At 37.7% G+C, this 18,950-nt stretch overlaps 1 protein-coding gene across 1 annotated transcript in view; it reads right to left on the reverse strand.

Annotated features, from left to right (window-relative positions):
• The window catches only part of LOC129275028 (uncharacterized), a 30,698-nt gene that overhangs the window by 7,348 nt on the left and 4,400 nt on the right, over positions 1 to 18,950 (reverse strand). Inside the window, exons 3-13 of the mRNA XM_064108142.1 lie at positions 16,126 to 16,251; positions 14,990 to 15,200; positions 14,223 to 14,448; positions 12,492 to 12,662; positions 11,519 to 11,676; positions 9,572 to 9,749; positions 6,419 to 6,498; positions 5,640 to 5,732; positions 5,006 to 5,083; positions 4,391 to 4,516; positions 1,988 to 3,806 (exon numbers count right to left, since the gene is read on the reverse strand). Coding sequence (XP_063964212.1) covers positions 1,988 to 3,806; positions 4,391 to 4,516; positions 5,006 to 5,083; positions 5,640 to 5,732; positions 6,419 to 6,498; positions 9,572 to 9,749; positions 11,519 to 11,676; positions 12,492 to 12,662; positions 14,223 to 14,448; positions 14,990 to 15,200; positions 16,126 to 16,251 — 3,266 coding nt within the window. The remainder of the gene's footprint in view (positions 1 to 1,987; positions 3,807 to 4,390; positions 4,517 to 5,005; positions 5,084 to 5,639; positions 5,733 to 6,418; positions 6,499 to 9,571; positions 9,750 to 11,518; positions 11,677 to 12,491; positions 12,663 to 14,222; positions 14,449 to 14,989; positions 15,201 to 16,125; positions 16,252 to 18,950) is intronic.

Consider the following 18,950-nt stretch of genomic DNA (forward strand, 5'->3'; position numbering starts at 1 on the left):
TATTAGACTGGTTTGGCCGAGTGAATTGTTCCTGATGGTGTTAGAGGATCGTATAAAGAGACCATCAGAAATTAGAATAAATGACATTGAGCCCAGTAAAGTATTAGACTGGTTTGACCAAGTGAATTGTTCCTGATGGTGTTAGATGATCTTAGAAAGAGACCATCAGAAATTAGAATAAATGACATTGAGCCCAATTAGGAATTAGACTGGTTTGACCAAGTGAATTGTTCCTGATGGTGTTAGATGATCTTAGAAAGAGACCATCAGAAATTAGAATAAATGACATTTAGCCCAATTAGGAATTAGACTGGTTTGACCAAGTGAATTGTTCCTGATGGTGTTAGATGATCGAAAAAAGAGATCATCAGAAATTAGAATGACATTTAGCCCAACAAGGAATTAGACTGGTTTGACCAAGTGAATTGTTCCTGATGGTGTTAGATGATCGTAGAAAGAGACTCTCAGAAATTAGAATAAATGACATTTAGCACAACTAGGAATTAGACTGTTTTGACCAAGTGAATTGTTCCTGATGGTGTTAGATGATCATAGAAAGAGATCATCAGAAATTAGAATAAATGACATTTAGCCCACAAGGAATTAGACTGGTTTGGCCGAGTGAATTGTTCCTGATGGTGTTAGATGATCGTATAAAGAGACCATCAGAAATTAGAATAAATGACATTTAGCCTAAATAAGTATTAGACTGGTTTGGCCGAGTGAATTGTTCCTGATGGTGTTAGAGGATCGTATAAAGAGACCATCAGAAATTAGAATAAATGACATTGAGCCCAGTAAAGTATTAGACTGGTTTGACCAAGTGAATTGTTCCTGATGGTGTTAGATGATCTTAGAAAGAGAACATCAGAAATTAGAATAAATGACATTGAGCCTAATTAAGTATTAGACTGGTTTGACCAAGTGGATTGTTCCGATGGTGTTAGATGATCTAAGAAAGAGACCATCAGAAATTAGAATAAATGACATTTAGCCCAACAAGGAATTAGACTGGTTTGACCAAGTGCAATGTTCCTGATCGTGTTAATCTTAGAAAAAAAAGACTATCTGGAGTTTAGACTAAATGACAGTTAGCCCAAGTGAATTTTAGACCAAGCGGCAAATGGACCAAATTGATAGCAAGCCAAGTTGATTGTTCCTGATGGTGTTAGATGATCTCAAAATAAGACCATCTGGATATTAGAATAAATTATACTTAACCAAACTAAGTATTAGACAAAGTAATGGTTAGATCAAGTGGCAGTAGGACTAAACTGATAGTAGACCAAGTGGATCATAATTGTGGAAGACAATTTTAGAACGAGTAAATATGCTTGTAGACCAAGTGAATACAAGCCACCTTAAAGAAAACAAAAATTAGAACAGTGTCCCATATTAAACATAAAGATTATGGCCTGGTCCCACTGGCCTACGGACACAAAACGTATTCATAACGGATACAGCAGACAAGCAAAATTTCGGGATGGCTCCGTTTTCATCTGCTCCAGATAATGGACAAAATGGGCGAAGAATGAAATCACAGTAGACGGATGTTCGACGGATATAGAGCGTATGAATCACGTATGCAAAGAGTACACAATGGATACATAATGTTTTCCAACGGATGGCAAGATTCATTTCCGTTTTACATCCTCTCTGCATCCGTAAAAGTGCAGTGGGACCAAGCCTTTAGCGATTAATTTTACGCTTGATTTTCAAGATTGATTGTTCATTGTAGCCAAGGCAATCAATCGTGAAAAAAAAGTGATACACACTCTTCTAGCCTTTGAAACCAAATGAAAAATACCCTCGCCTCTGCCTTGTGCGTATTAGAACTGTTCCAAAGGTATTATCTGTGTGTAATTCTAACTGACTACTTCCATGATGTGTAGTATTTGTATATCATTATCCACTTCTTCAAAACTAACTCTTCATATGGATGAATTTATGTTCATCATTAAAAATCATACTGAAGCAGTATTCTCACCTCTCTCTGTCATCATTTGTCGCTTCACTGGAAGAACTGGCTCTCGATGGTGACCACCTCGGAGACTGTCACTCAGAGAGAGTGACCCGGCAGCCCCTGAACTCTGACTGGGAGCGATCCTGGGGCACTCGGAAGACACTGACGCAGAATGAGGTCGCCTGTACTGGAAAGCCGTAGACACAGATCCTACAGGATGTTCTGGCCGATTCGGCAGTGAGCCCACGATGGGATGAATCGATGAGGACACAGCTGTTTCTAGATGGCTGCCAGAGGTTGTAGTCTGATGGAAATTCTGTTGCGACCTGTCCATGGTTGATGACCTGGGGGCAGGCAGGTTGTGACCATACGGAAGGAAGTGTTGGGCAACGGATGTTGTTTCTGACAGAGGGCCACAAGAGCTTATAGCCTGATGGTAATTCTCTTTTGACTTGTCAATGTTTGATGACCTTGGGGCAGAAAATTTATCACCATACAGAGGGAAGCGTTGGGCATTGGTAGCGATGGGTGACGCCCACTCATGATGTTCTCTACCCGAGGACAATGTCAATGAAGAGTGTCTCATGGCCAAGGGTGTTTGAATGGGAGTTGGCATCATTGATGAATGGTGAAGGGGAGTTGACATGGTACGCAAATGTGGAGTGGGGTTGAGGAATGAGTTTCCTCTGGGTACAGCTCTTGATGGCTGAGGCGTGTGTATCGTCAACTGTGGATTTTCAGTGGGTGCTGTGGGTTTGGTCGGAACACTGAATGCTTGGGGAACGTCATGTGATATGTGTGGTTTAGTACTTTCTATAGAGGATTGTGGTACAAATGATTGAGTAAATGATTGAGAAATAGTTCTCCCACCATGTGGGTCAGTCATCGCAATCGGTTTGCTGCGGTCATAACTCAGCGTCGTAGGCAACATATCGTTCTCATTGTCTCTGTCTGCCATAAGGTGATGGCGATTATGATCCATGTCTACCGTCATCCTATGGAAAAAGTCATCTACCCCTGTTTTCACTGTAGAGGATGCAGGCATTACATTATTACCCTGAGAACTTCCCTGACCGGTTAATTTACCTGGAAAAGTGTGATCTTCGGGATGCCTGGACGATTGGTAAGAGTTCTGCAGGAATGGAGGGAAGACACCACAGAAAGCTTCTGTACTATCCGTAACCATCAGCCTTGATCCTGATGGATACTGAAGCCGCAGCGAGCCATCATTCCCATGATCAACCTCATGCACAGCAGCATCAACAATACCATGACTTGTCACTTCTGGCTTGACTGCGCTTGGCTTGTCAGCAATGGCTGAAACAACCTGACTGTCCGATGGCAAGGGAAACGATCTTGGCTCCTCTCTCCTCACACCAATACCCCTACTAGAAACAGCATTTTGATAACAACTTTCTCTCGGCTGTGCTGTATCACCATGTTGATGATTGAATACCCTATCAAGGTTTAATGTCTGCATATAGCTTTGACCTCTCTGGACCTTTTCCTGAAGATGTTGTACTTCCCTTGTGCCATGCTGCTGGAGCCCTACCTCGGACACTGTAGTATACTCTTGTGATGTATTCTCAGGTTTCGGTACATGGGTAGTTTCTCCTTTGTAAGCTGTGGATAGTTTGACTGGATCAAGATAATTTGCGGGCTGCTTCGTAGGGATCTGGTCAAGAGTGTTTGATGTGATGGAATCAACCCTGTGCAGGTTAGGGTCTGGTTGGGGCACAGTTGAGGCAGGTTGACAGACAGGCTCTTCAAGATCTTCCCGATCTCCTGCTTCATGAAGACGAGCTATCTCCAGCTCCAGTTGCTTTTCTATCTCCTCCATTTCCTGGAATATCAGTAACAAGAAAACAAACACATTAGATTTTTAATAATGATAATAATAATGTCATATTTATCCAGGGTAGCCACTTCAGTTCCGAAAACTCTTCCACCAGTGGGTCCTGATTAACATGATAATATTATCACCCAGGCTTTAGCTGCGCTGCCTATAGGTTCTCAAGCATTTGAGAAATTTATTCCCACATGGTACCCATGCACCTCACCTGGGTTGACTGCAACACAATGTGGGTAAATTCCTTGCTGAAGGAAAACACGTCATGGCTGGGAATCGAACCAACGTTCCTCAGATTGAAAGACGAGGGTCATAACCACTAGATCATGACAGCCTCACATGTTCATTTATTGCTTCAACTTCTTTTTTTAGAAGCAGACAAATTACAAAATTATTCAAAGGCACATAACAACAGAACATTATACAAGGTAAAACTAATTAGGAAGCCTGGAAAAGCAAGAACTTGTAGGTACATGTAGGGCGTCCTAATCCTACACAGTAAGAAACAGATAACAATGAAGGTACAAAGTCAAGTTTTAAGATGTTAACTTCTGATAAGTCGTTGCAAATTTTCTTACATTTAGCTTTTGCCTGTTAAGGACAGTCTCGGCCTCAATCTTCTGCACCTCCTCAAGTCTTGTCTTTGTCTCGGGAGAAACTACATCTTCGCAATCATCGCCAAAATTGAGAACAGCTACCACATCCTGTAAAAGAGTCAATATGCAAGAAGTATACCTTCTTTACTAATAATACTAATGGCTGGATATATGATAAATTGCTTTTTGCTAAATTTCTTTATAAAAGAAATAAAAATAGCTTCTATTTCCAGTGTATATAAATGAAAGGAAATTCAAAACCAAAGATATATTTTAACCCTAACATGTCATTTATTATCTATTTCCATTTCATTAAGTTTCCACTTCCAGATAAAACATTACATACATGATAATGCAATCTAAAACAATAATATAAATATCTTTGGTGGGAGGATCATAAAATTGCATGAATGGCATGTTGGGAAAAAACACAAACAAAATTATAAAAAACAAAATCTGGAAATAGGATTACAATGTACAAAAAATATCAACCAAATTAGGGAAATGGATAACAAAATTAATGTAATTTACATTAATATGTGGACAAAACTGAACAAAAATATAAATTAATCAATTTTATTTGTACAATTTCTCTACCTTAGTTTGGTCTGCTATGTCTCCCTCTGTAGGTGATGAGAGGACATCCGCCCAACGAACATTCTTCTGACTCTGCCCCTAAACATAAAAGAAATTTACAAATCACAAAATTACTTGAAATTTAGTTCTGGTTGTGAACTCAAACAATGAGGAAACTGCTGGAGATCACATTCGCAGCACACAGATGTAAGCATATGGGACCACACCAAGACTGAGCCAAACCCAAATCTTTGGTCCCGACAATTTTTTCCGCTTTGATAGAGTACCAATTGCCTGGATGATGTAACATTTGGCACCCGGCCATCAACTGGGGCTAATAATGTATTCATGAGGTCATACCCCTGCACACCCCCATAGACTGATTCCCACCAAATTTAGGTGGTAGAGGTATTTCATCGGGCTCTACGGAAATATGGTATCAAAATGCTGAAAGCCAAAATGGGAAAATTGATGACGTCACACTTCGGAACTCTGAATGAATATGTTATATTTTCAATGTAAGGGCATCTGACTGTTTGTTGTTAGAGATTTGTGTCACCATTGGCTATCCATACTTGAAGGTCCACAACTGTTTATGGGCCAGAGTTTAAAGTCAAGAATAAAGGCAACATTGGTAAGTTAGAACATGACCTACCCCGGGTGTTGTAGGGATGCGCCTTGCTGGTGTAAGGGCAGGAGAGCACGACTGGTCCTGCTTCTTGAAACGAGGATTAGGAATTCTCGCAGCCTAAAAAAGAGACAAAAGGAAAAAACATAAAATTGACATATAAAATTATGACTTTTTAGTATTGTCTTCATTTGAAAATCCATACGGAAGTGCAAGAGATGCATGGATTTTACATATATTCCACAAATCTGCAAATATATGATTACGGTTAAAACTAAAACCTTGTCAAAACTTAAGTACTTTTTTAGGGAAGTTCAGAAATGAGCTCTACATGAGAGTTATGACATAACTGACAACATTTCCTTTAACTAGAAAGAGTCCTCCTCTATAAAATGAAATAAGAGTTTTGGGATCAAAAGTATCCAGGGGGTGTTTCATAAAGCTGTTCGTAAGTTAAAAGTGACTTTATTTGTTTAAGAACAACTGGTGAACCTTTCTTACAAGATAAATAGTCACTAATGATCATTTAATGGTGAATATCATTTACCACAAGAAAGGATCACCAGTTGTTCTTATAGTCTCTCTCAACTTGCGAACAGCTTTATGAAATGGCCCCCTGATTGTTTGCAATAACTGCTCACAAAGTGGTAAAAATCATCATGAGCTATGTAACTATATGCATTTCACATCAAAACTATTATCAGGAAATACTGCCTGGAGAGTGACTGGGCATTATGAATAAACCATAAACAGCATCCAACCCAAATATCGCAAACAAGTCTGACAAAAATTATAAGCGATCTCACCGTTCCCGGAGTTCGACTGACGGCGGCAGAACTCTTTGGTCTGTCCAGAACTGGTTTCTCGGGAGCTGGGTTGCTTTGCTCTACAGACGAAAAAACAAAATCAGTAAGCAATGAGTATCAAACATAAACACAAGTTGTGGCAACAATTTAAATTGAGTTCAAACACAATGAAAAAAAAAACATGACCGCTGTTTGATTGCGTCATAAACTGATCCACATGGGCTTATCGATGTTGAGACCTTCACTGTAATCATGTTTTTTTTATTCAGCTTAAGGCCACCACACACTTTACGATTGGTCTGCGACCCAATGTTGTAATAAAACGTATTAGAATATTGTGCTGATATTGAGACATGGAATATCTTATTGTGTAATGCTGTAAATCATTGTGCGAATACCTATGTTCAAATCTGTGACGATGCTATCATCCTTATAAAAGTGAATTTAATATTTAGTCGTAATTGGTACTGCCACCAAACGGATATCCGAACGGTTTCCGCCCACGTGGACGGAAAACGGTTTTCATTTTTCGGGTTCGGGTATCCGTGGACACTGATTCACCACTTTCCTGTCACAAAAACTCATTAAATTTAGTAAGACTCACCAACAAAATTTATAAGTTTTAGTCGCCAATATAATCACCAATATCAATTAATCTTCTTCGGTAATATATTCCCGCCGAAAACCATCGTTTTTATATCAGTTTTGAAACATGACCTTATATCAGTTTTGGAGCATGACCGTCCGTGAATGGAGTAAAGTTCCGTTCTGACAACGATGGCGATTTTACTATGGTGTCGCTTAAGATCATTTTTCTTTCCCGTCTAATGTTTTGATGATTTCAAATGCGTAACTCATCGTATATTTTCTTACCTCGACTTTCAATGCGAGTGAAGAATGAAGATAATTTGAAACCATTTAAGCATCAAATAAATGTTGATCGGGGTACTCGGGTGTGTCATGTTGTTTCTTGTAATTTATTCATCAAATGCAAAATGAATTCTACTTTTTCTCACAGCAACTTTGGTTACCAATGAAGATGATTATTTTTTAAACTATGAAAAGTTGAAAACGTCGAATGAATGATGATTGCGCATGTCATGTTGTTTTTGTGATTTGATAATGACGGACTTTGTGATGAATGATAATGAGAGTGAAACTGAAATGAACGATAATGAGAGTGAAACCGAAATGAATGACGATGATGATGAGTGATGGCTAGTGAAAATGATTTTAAATGATTATCAACGATTATCAAGATTGGTGAAGATGATAGCGATGAATGATGATGAGAATTATGAAAGAATGATGCCTAATTGTCAATTGAAAATCTCTTTCATGAATTAATATTTAATATATAAATTACAAAACACACATTTTCCTTTATTTCAGTTTAAATGGCATATCCACTATAAATTTTGATATCCATCATCACGTAAACAACAATACTTAAAAGGCAGTATCATGCCAGAAAGGTTTATGATGTGCGCCCGCCGAGTATGTGGTCGGTTGTGAATCGACGTGTTTTGCAGTAAAACTTACTGGTGATGAATGTAAGTGATTAGTTACTGTTACTGTGATTAAATCTTGTCTTGATTCTTTGTAAGAAGTGTGATTATGTTTCAGAAGTTGAGAAATGAGAAGCTTGGCTATAATTTGGGGAATGGGGAGAAACCCGACATGAAAATGAAAATATTCCAAGTACGATCCCATTTGAAGGTGTAGCGAGTGTAATGTGACCAAATATATATCGGACGATTCACTCCAGACACGTCCAGACAGGACAGCACGTGAGTGAGCTGAATGATGTAGGCCTGTCTGGTTTTAGACTTTTAGTAATCGTAGACTCGCACTTACACTCGCCTCGGTCAAATTCATTGCATCTTATTTCATTCGATCGGAACTAAAAAATAAACACACATACTCTCGCAACCATTAAATGGGATCGTAACTAGGCCCGACTTGTATAACTCAAATAATAGTAATTTACTAATAGCTTACACAGTCATACGATCTACATTTGTAGCCGTAGCCTCACGCTAACTCACATTAGTCAAATCCGATTGCAAAACAGATTCAACCCAAAATATTCAGCTTCTCGTAATTTCGTGGTTTTCAGAAATATTTTAATAAGCGCACGCTGACTCTCGCCATCATCGGATAGGTTCAAAACTCAAATATAACTGAAAAATTTTGAATATAACTCAAATAAGTGCAAATGGATATTATTTTTTATATTTCAGGGTAAAATTTCGGATACCCATCCGCCGTCCGGTTTTCAGTGTCGGGTATCCGAATATTGAAATATCCGTTTCAAGTCAGGCCTAGTCGTAATGATGGCATAGCAATTGTACGATTGGCTACGATCTGAAACTGATATGGCCTTTATTCTGAACTAAAGGCTTGCAATCATCCAAAATTGTTTTATTGGTATTCTTTCATTTGTACCTCAAATTAAAAGTTACTTTTCACTCACATCTTCAGAAAATGAGCAAAATGTGATTTTTTCCAAAATCAGATCATGAACCAGTCGTAAGGTGTGCGGTGACCTTTAGATTTCATGATTATGGAAAATTTGGGTTAATAAATAAACCAAATCAATATATTTTACAAATATAATGACAATGAACCTTGATTTCAAAGACATTTTCATGAGGTCATTGTTTCCTGCAAATATAGCTTTTGATTAGACTCAGATATTCCTTACTATTTTAAAAAAGAAAATTTGGCGACACTGCTTCTGTAATTCACTAATAGGGCATTGCAAGAAACTTGCAATTGATTGCAAATCAATTTTGAGTCTCAAAATCAATTGAAAGTCATACATTTAATTGGGAATTTGCAATTGATTGATAGTCCGCTTCTTGCATCAACAACTGTAAATTGATTTGCTTCAGTTAAAATTGATCTATCCCTTGCAAATCTGCATCTGAAATTTGCAAATGATTGCAAGTATTTTCTTGCAACATCCTCTAAGATTGGGACATTTTAGGTAATGTGGAATCAATTGGATAATTAGCTATCACCCATGGTCACCTCCATGTAAATCACACATTGACATTGTCATAAATTACAAATTCAAAGGTAGTCCAGTGTAGCAATTTCACTCCCATCTACTGCAGAGTTGCTGAACCGAAAACACTTGATACTCACTGAAGTATATGGACCCTCTGTTATCTGGCAGAAGGCTGTTGATGAAGTCATTCTTGAAGCTCGCCTGGTTCCCATCCATAGTGAATCTGGACAAGGTCCTCTTGGCGAACTCACTGTAGACCTTAGTGACATCATGATTCTTGGGTTTCTGGTAGTAGATCGATGTCCTTCCAGTTGTCTTTCAAAAAAAAAAAAAAAAAAAAACACATTAACATGTCTTAAATATTTTTCAAGTAAAAACACAGAAGATTATAAAAGTCAACAATGGAGCCATCGATTCATGGCTACCCCACAGCCAACCTAGTCGATATCATGGCTCTTGGGTTTCTGGTAGTAGATCGATGTCCATCCAGATGTCTTTTACAAAAGGAAACAATAACATGTTTTAATATTTTTCAAGTAAAAACACTGAGGATTTAAGTCAACAGTTGAGTTATCAATTCATGGCGACCCCAGTGTAGACCTTAGTGACATCATAGCTCTTGGGTTTCTAGTAGTAGATTGATGTCCTTCTAGTTGTCTTTCAGAAAGAATATTTGAAAATTTTTAAATATTTTTAAAATGTTTCTTGTGGTTTCCATTACGTCTTACCCCCGTTTGGAAACGGACCGCAGATCAGATGGCAAACTGCGGTATTTCACCCCATTTTGCATTTGAAAATCTAAAACATCATTTCTAAGCCCTGGGGGTCGTTTCATAAAGCTGTTCGTAAGTTAAGAGCGACTTTAACAACGACTGGTGATCATCGCCAATGGTTTGTACCATTTACCGCAAGACATGATCACCAGTCGCTCTTAACTTACGAACAGCTTTATGAAACACCCGCCTGATCAACCCCGCTTGGCCAGGTAATCCCCACAGGCCAGATTATGAGCGTTGAGCCAAGGACGAAATGATAAACAACAGCTGTGTATTACGTAAGTCTTCTTTGCCTGTAGAAGGACCTTCGGAATTAAATTATTGTATTCGATATTTAATCACGTTTTCAAAGGCATATTGTATTCAGAAATTCAATGCTAGCCCATTTTCAATTTCGAACGAAGAAAATCAACCTCGAAATAAGGAAAGTAAGTGAATAAAAAATGGCGACATGTTTTCCCGGACCGCACTCGGGCTGTTGTGTTATCTTCGGAGTCCGGACCGAGGTCAAGAAACAGGTGTTTTGATACTTACATTGCATGCCTGGGGCAGTATGGTTTTTGTATTCAGAGAAGAGAATTCATTGAGAAAAAATGGGGTATAGTGTTATCAAACGGAGGTATTTCGTCATGCTAGGTTATACCCTTCAATAAACAACATGTACTTTCACTTGTGTATCTCATCCATAGTTGAGCATACCACAAACAAGATTTAAGTAGATGTATATTGATTCATGTTAAATGTAAAAGTATGTAGTTGCAGCAAACAATTATTTTATGAGAGAAAGTCTTTTTAAAGTCAAGGTTAATTTTCATCCTATTATCGTAGATTTAGATCTGGTACGTCAACTTAAACTTATCTTTGTGACATCATGAAGTCTTAGCTGAAAACTGACAACACTAATGATCAATAACACAGAAGAGCAAATGTGGGACAGTGTATATACATGTATACTGCTTGAAAAGGGCTGTCATTTGATGGAATTCAGTGTTTATTTTGCTCTTTTCTCAGCAAGAACATATTTTCTTCCAGAGCCATTTTGCACACATTTTTCATTTATACATACAAACACTTTGGTGGTAATTTTACTGGATTCTGTTCGAAATCATTTTGAGATCGTTACCACAACTGGCATTTCTCTTTAACAACATATCAAAAGAAAAGTAGAGATGACCGTATGATTTTTATTTGATGATAAATAATTTTACATGTATGTCACACTACCTAATTAAAACTTACCACTACATATACTACTTACTTGATATAGTGTTTGTAAAGAAAATGGTGAATAATAAAATGAAGACTCACCATATTTGATCTAGCAGACTGTCTCTGTTTGGCAGACATTCCGCCAATCGTCTGTCGCCCTCCCATGATGACATGTTTTTTATGAGATGAGTGTAGTCCGGTGTTGTTCAAAATGCTGGCAAGGGAGTCAGCACTCATCTCAAACGTTATTCCAGCTTCTGTATACCAAACAGATGCAGAAAATATATACTAAATTCCTTTTTAATTTTTTCTTCACTACTATGTCTATCTTTCTCAACTACATTTTCAGATCACATGTGCTTTCTAATCCAAGTAGGGGAACAAGGGACACCTGCCCCCTCTGTATTTTGATAATTGCCAATAAACTTGACATCTGCGCCTGACATTAAAATTTGCCCTTTGCGCCACCTTTCTTTCCAAAAATGGTGGTTCCACCATTGCTACAAGAGGAAGACCAAAAGGGAAATGGAGAATTATTGAACAGGGGATGAAGCCAATGAATAAACCAAATCTAAAATGGACTGGGGACACTTGCTCAAAACAGAAGAAACTGGAGCACAGCTGCAGAGGCCTTATGCTTTGACAAATGTGAAGAGGATTAAGTAAGTCAGCATTGCTACAAGCAACATGTATGTCATGGACAATATTTTCTACCTAATTTGTGCTCATTTTATCTAGAAGTAGCAATACTGACATATGAATTAAGGCTCATTTCCAATTTTGAAGCACAAAGATTTTGCTTCAGACTTGTGGAATATGGTCTCCATTCCTCACTTACAAATAGATTTATATTTGAGATTAACTGCTATTCCACTCAAGTTCTACAGTGGATATCAGGGTACAAACAGGGAATTCTTTGGGAAGCGTATTCATAACATGAATGCAAAATTAGATTGACAGAACCAACAGTCCCAACTGTGGTAAAAAAATGTCAAATTTGAAAGATTATGTTGTTGTCATCATTATTCAAATACCTTGTGAATCAATTACTTTACAATTGTCACTACTGTACCTGTCTGTTCTTGTGTGAGGGATTTCTTCCCACCATGTGAAACTGGCTTGCTGATTTCTCTGTCCGACAAGATGTTTGAGCAGTTGTTCACCCGCCCCGCCCCTGTTGATGGTAATTGTCCTAAAGTTTGCCTCCTGCCAGCGATATGTGAGGTAGGTCCCGTTGATACACCTGTAAGTTGAAGGAGGTAATAATACATATGTAAATAAAGTTCTAACCACACTTAAAGAATAAAGAAAGTAGTTGCAGCAAACACCAAATTCATGAAAAAGTCTGTAAAACCATATCATCCAAGATCTAGATCAAGGGCCCGTCTTTAAGTGAGTTGTGATTGATCCGATCAATCGCAACTATGGAAAGCTAGCAAAGACAACATATCAAATGCATGTTTGCTCAAAAAATTTCTCTACATATGAATGTATATCCATAAATTAATTGATTTCTTGACAATTTGGTGTGTTCTTCTTTGTTTACAAAGGACATTATGCAAATTTCCTGTAGATAAAAAATAATTATGACACTGATGGATTTTCATAGAGTTGTGATTGATTTGATCAATTGTAACTCTTTGTATCAAAGACAGGGCCCTGGGGTCCAATTCATAAAACTTGTTAAAATAACAAATTTACATTTAACAGTTATAAGCCACTGAAATCCTTCGATCTGAATGGCTGATACTAAATTTGTTATAGAAATCTTGCATTTCTTATTATAACAAGTCTTTATGAAACAGAGCCCAGGTACAGTAACATGAACTGATTCAACTGAACTTTGTGAAATCATGAAAATTAATCTGAAAAACAATCACACTGAAGAACTCTAACACAGATTAACACAAGATGGACAGTGTATCATTATTACTTGGAAATGACCTGACATCTTGGTAAAATGTCATGCTTATTTCGCTTATTTCTCAGTAATTACACAATTTCTTTTAGAATCCTTTGGCACATATTTTTTATTTATAAAAAACAGACACTTGGATGGTCATTATATTGGATTCTGCACAAACTTATTTTGGAATCTTTACCACAACTTGTATTTACCTTTAAACAGAAGGGCAAGTGGCTTGCATTTTTTATTTATAAATTGAAGTCCATAAATAAATCTTTTTACATGTCAGCCTCCAATTTGTACTATTCTTACTTTATTTCATGGACAGATTAAGCCATGACATAAAATTGAAAGCATTACAATTTTTCATATGAAATATAAAAAAAAGAGACAAATAATTTTAGGAAGGTCCGACTCCCGAAAATAGGGGATGGGACGTATATACACACACTTCATGAAATCGGCCAGGAAGCAATATATTGGGCTATTATGTGGGATCTTCAAGACATTTGTAATGTGAAGTATAAATGAAAAAAAAAAAATGGGGTCCATCATACAAAATGGTTGTTTATTTCATACAATTACCCATTTGTGAATAAAGTTTCAACCGCAATATAAGCTAATTGAGTTGGGACATTGGGACCAATCTCTCAACCGAGGGGTGGGGATTTAGCAGTTTTGCAAGCGTTATATGAACAAACACAGGTGATCCTAGTATATGAATTAAAGAATCTGGCTTTTGTATACTAAACATGGAGTATTTCAAGTTTTGCATATTTGACAAAATGGAAGCATTTTCACTGAATTAAAATAAAATGCAGCAATAGCAACCCCACCCATTCATGGAGGAATAAAACCTTGTTTATGAGGAGGAAAATATTAGACAAATTTTCTAACCTGTCCCAGCAAGAGTTGCTCTTGAAGACACTTTCCTCTCCTCCTCATCCTCTTCCCCTTGACCATTGAGGATGTCATTCAGGGCCCCATTATCGACGTGAAAATCATCACCATCCGGCCTGAAGCCGAAGCCCGTCTGCCGCCTGCTTTTAACGTCTTTCTTCGTGCCATCGTAATATGCACTCTTGAACTCGGTGCCCGGCCTCGTCAAGTCAAAAGCCTCGGTCTAGAGTGATTTTAAGAAAGACACATGGTCGTGATTATCTAAACACACAGATGCACTGACGAAATGAAAAATACTTGCTAATAATAGCCTCTGACAATTATGCAAGGCTACTGTACTTAGTAACAGGTCTTCCAAAACAGTCCTAAAATATGTTGATTAATCAAGTACATGAACAACGGGTGTATCCGATGGATTCTCCATCACCCTAGTCGCAAAAGTCTCAAGTAAATAAGACAAATATCAGCACTGAAAAGGCTCGAAATGTGCCAAAAGAGGTAACAAATCAAAGAAAAGTTAACAAGCAAAACATTGAAAAATTATAATCCAAAAACGAGTGTCCCAAAAAGGCGGATTAAAAAATGAAAAACTCTGGCGAATTCAAGCTCCGATGGGCGCCATGCTACGAACGAAAAATTGATTTGCAGATGCACGTACGGTATTCTTCCACATTATCTCGAATGTGAGACTTCGAGATAAAATAATTATCCAATTATTAAGGTAAAGTTTAGTTGTAACTCTTTATGAAACGGGCCCCCTGTACCTGTGTACATGGTTTCTTTATGACAGCTTTGCCTTGCTGGAACTTTTTGTTCCATGACTTGTGAAGCTTCTCAAAGTCTGGGACTTTCCTGCGCGTCGGGGTCCTGGAAGAAGCGCCCGATGTCTTGGAGGCTGTTGATCTGGTGGTCTTTGCGACAGGTATCCTGCTGTTGCTGGAGACAGGGATCTTGCTGTTTGGCACAGGAATTTTGCTGTTGAAGAAAAGGCAAGTATATGTAACCGCTAGTTGGGATCCAGGTGGGTTTTTCATAAAGCAGTTTGTAAGTTACGAACAAGTGACTTTATGAATGACTGGGAATACTTTCCTAGGAATATGAAAATCTGGTAAGCTGCATCATTTATTTTACGACAAGTCATTTACAAGTCGCTCGTAAACTTAAAAACAGCTACATGAAACACCAACCTGTGCCCCATTGCATAAAAGTTACTATTATGGTAACTTTGCCATCCAATGGTAACTTGCATGGAATCCTTGATTCTGATTGGCTGTGATCAGCGATACCATGGTAGTTACCATTGGATGGCACAGTTACCATAATAGCAACAGGGGCCTGATGAAAAATTTATGAAAGTGCATAGTCAGTCAATGCTACCAGAACAAGGCTGCGATGTCATGTGATCTTTGCCAGTATCTCCCGATGAGGGAAAGGGTGGCAATAGGTAGCAGAAAGACAAACACATAGTAAATTGCATTTTTCACCTCGGTGTTTGTTTGGATTTAACAATCATGAAACCTGCTATTAAAGTGTATAAGAATTAGGATTGTTGAGAACTTGAGGTAAATGACAATCCTGAGTTCTGTCGAATTTGTGCTGTCCAAATTTTTTATCACATAACTCCAAAGGGCTCGTCTGACAGACAGATTACGTTGTGCAATTTTAAAGCATTTTGTTTGTTTCCATTCCTCCATGATTTACGACTTTCTTGACCCTTTAACAAACTACTCAGAGAAATTTCTATCTATTCTACAGAAAGAGAAATAATAATGAAATAATTGGATTGAGCGCTTTTTACCCCCGCTTTAGCTCGAGCCTCCTTTTTATCATCGGCACTCATCGCATTCAAGGAATTATTCCGTATAAGTATGGGGTAAAATTAGTTGTTGTTTTTTTTTACCTCTGTTCTGCATTTTTTGTAGTCCTTGTAGATCTTGTTGCTGATGTTACCTTCCCTGTACTGATATTCTCCTTATTAGAACTCCTGGTAGTAGGTCTACATGAAGTCTTTGGCAATGGTCTTCTCCTAGAAATTGGAAATAAAGTTGAAAATGAACAGTAATTCAAGCTTAAAGGTAAAATAGATCCTCTAGATGTGGACAGTCAGATAAGGAAGCAGAAGTCCACAAATCTATTAAAGTATTTAAAAAAAAACGTAAAATCACCCATTAAAAACTCCATTTCTCCTGAAGTACTTAAACATGGTGGCAGAGCACTAGAGAAACAACTTCAACATCTCTTCAGCATGTCATTTAAAGAGGAAGATGTGCCAAATGAGTGAAAAGAGGGCATGGTAATCACCCTACCAAAGAAAGGAGACCTAAGCAACTGCAACAACTAGAGAGGCCTCACGCTACTCTCTGTTCCAGGCAAAGTTTTTTTGTAAAATATTACTCAATAGGCTGAAAGATAGCATTGACTTTAACCTAATTCTCCCGGGGGGGGGGGGCATAATGGCCCCCCCCCTCAACAATTTTCGCGATATATCTGCTGCGCAAATTTTTTTGACCTTGCCGCTCACTGACTTTTTACTTTCAAGTCTCGCGCAAATTTTGAGACCAAATTTGTGACGCCCGGGTACGCAGTTACGACATTACGCAACATTATGTAAGTGCATGTCAGACCCAAAATTGCTCATAAACGTGATTTCATGTACAAATCCAATGCAAATTGTGTATTTAGCCAAAATTCATAAATGTATCATTATTTCTACTTTTACTAATTAAACTTAATTAATTTTGCCTTGTTTATGATCAGAATTAAGTCTGGAACGATTTCCATCGGAAAAAACAATAAAAAACAAAAAGTAAAAAAACAAAGAAATACATAAGAAATTTAAAAAACAATAAAATACATAAGAAATCGGTCTTGGTACCAGAATTTTTTTCATTCACAATTGTTAGGAATGCTATAAAGAATATTTTCACCAAAAAATAGCATTCTAGGAGCTTTATTTAAGGCTTCACGAAGTACAGGCAGGATTTCGCAGTGGGATATCATGCAGTGAACAGATACCGTACTTACATTAAGAAATATAACAGAACAGAGTATTCAATTTAACTCTACATCAACTTTATAGACTTCATGAAAGCATTTGACAGCATATAGAATCTGTGTGGGAAATAGCACAAATATATGGCATTCCCCCAAAGTTCATTAACATTTTTAAAAGCCTGTATAGAAACTCACGATGCTGTATCAAAACTAACACTGGCCATACGGACTACTTTAGCATCTTGACAGGAGTATGCCAAGGATGCATACTGTCGCCCTTGCTGTTCCTTATCACCATTGACTTTGTGATGCAACAAACCATGATCGACCCAGCTCTTGGTATAAAGAGGACCAACTCCGCAAGGCTGACTGACCTTGACTTTGCAGACAATCTGGCCCTCTTAGGAGACTCTGCCCAGAACTTGCAGACTATGACAGATGTCCTCGCCACCACAGCATCGAAGGTAGGACTCAGAGTCAATACAAACTGATCAACCCACTAACATACATGTACACCTAAACCAAAAAAATGTGGAAGAAGTCTCTACTTTCATCTACAGTGTATCTTGGAAGCACCATCTCTAATCAGGGGGACATAACAGTGGATCTGTCATGCCGCCTAGGCAAGGCAAACTCTATTTTCAAAAGACTCAAAAGACTTTGCCACATACCTTGCCGTACTTCTAGGTACCAAAATTCCTACCTGAAGCAGTGAAGATAATCAATGATCTGAAACTTGTATAATTTCATCCCTAACTTGTATCTTTTGTTGATGAACAGTATTTCCATTTTCTCTCTCCTCATTTATCTTTTTTTCTTTCTTCTTTTTCCTACAGTCTTCTGTTATTCTTTCTTTCTTTTCTCTCTCCTCTCTTGGAATTTTCTGCCCCCTACTCCTTGCTTCTCCCCCTTTCTCTTTCCCCTCTTCTCCTTCCTCTCTCTCCCCTTTCCCCCTCTCTTTCTCTTTCCATTTCTCTTTCTATTTCTTTCTCTTTTTCCCTCTCCACTTCCTATTTTTGTTTCTTTCTTTTCTTTTTTTAACTGCTTCTTTTTCTGTTTCTGCCTTTCCTCTCATATTTTTCTTTTAGGAATTATTTGTTGTACTGTTTCAGGTTTGAATTTATATAGTTTGCACACATTTAATACTTGCAATTAATCTCCTCTTGTGCAATATCAACATAGTGCTTGGACTTCTTGCATAACTTGGACTTCTTCCAGGGAGTCTTTATCCTCATCTCTACTTTCCCTTTTTTGTGCTCGCTTCAATTACTACTTAACTTACATTTTAGTGACCATTGTTGAAATGTCTTGTATTGTATAATGAGTTTTTATTGTTAAGGTTCTCTTTCCAGTTTCCACCTCTTGCTTTCCCTTTTCTTTTGACCTATCCCTATTTCTTTCTTTTTTCTCATCCTTTTCCTCTCCTCTCTCCTCCTAATCTTTCACTCCCCTATTCTTCATTGGTGACACCTTGCAGTAATTATGTTATGGCTTTTGGCATTTACTTATGATACATTTCTTTTTCACCTGTATGAATCTGTATTGTAAATAAATATTTATTTATAATGTTTACTTTATATTTTGTTATGTTTCTATTTGTACATGTAAACAAGACTTCACAGGATTTCAGTCTTTGACTGCTTGTGATTGTATTTTGATTGCAATAAAATCCAATATATAACAGGATCTGGAAGTCTAGGGAAATGGCCCACAAGAGTAAACTCATACTTT

The sequence above is a fragment of the Lytechinus pictus genome, chromosome 13, assembly GCF_037042905.1.
Source record: "Lytechinus pictus isolate F3 Inbred chromosome 13, Lp3.0, whole genome shotgun sequence".
In the NCBI taxonomy this organism is placed as follows: domain Eukaryota; kingdom Metazoa; phylum Echinodermata; class Echinoidea; order Temnopleuroida; family Toxopneustidae; genus Lytechinus; species Lytechinus pictus.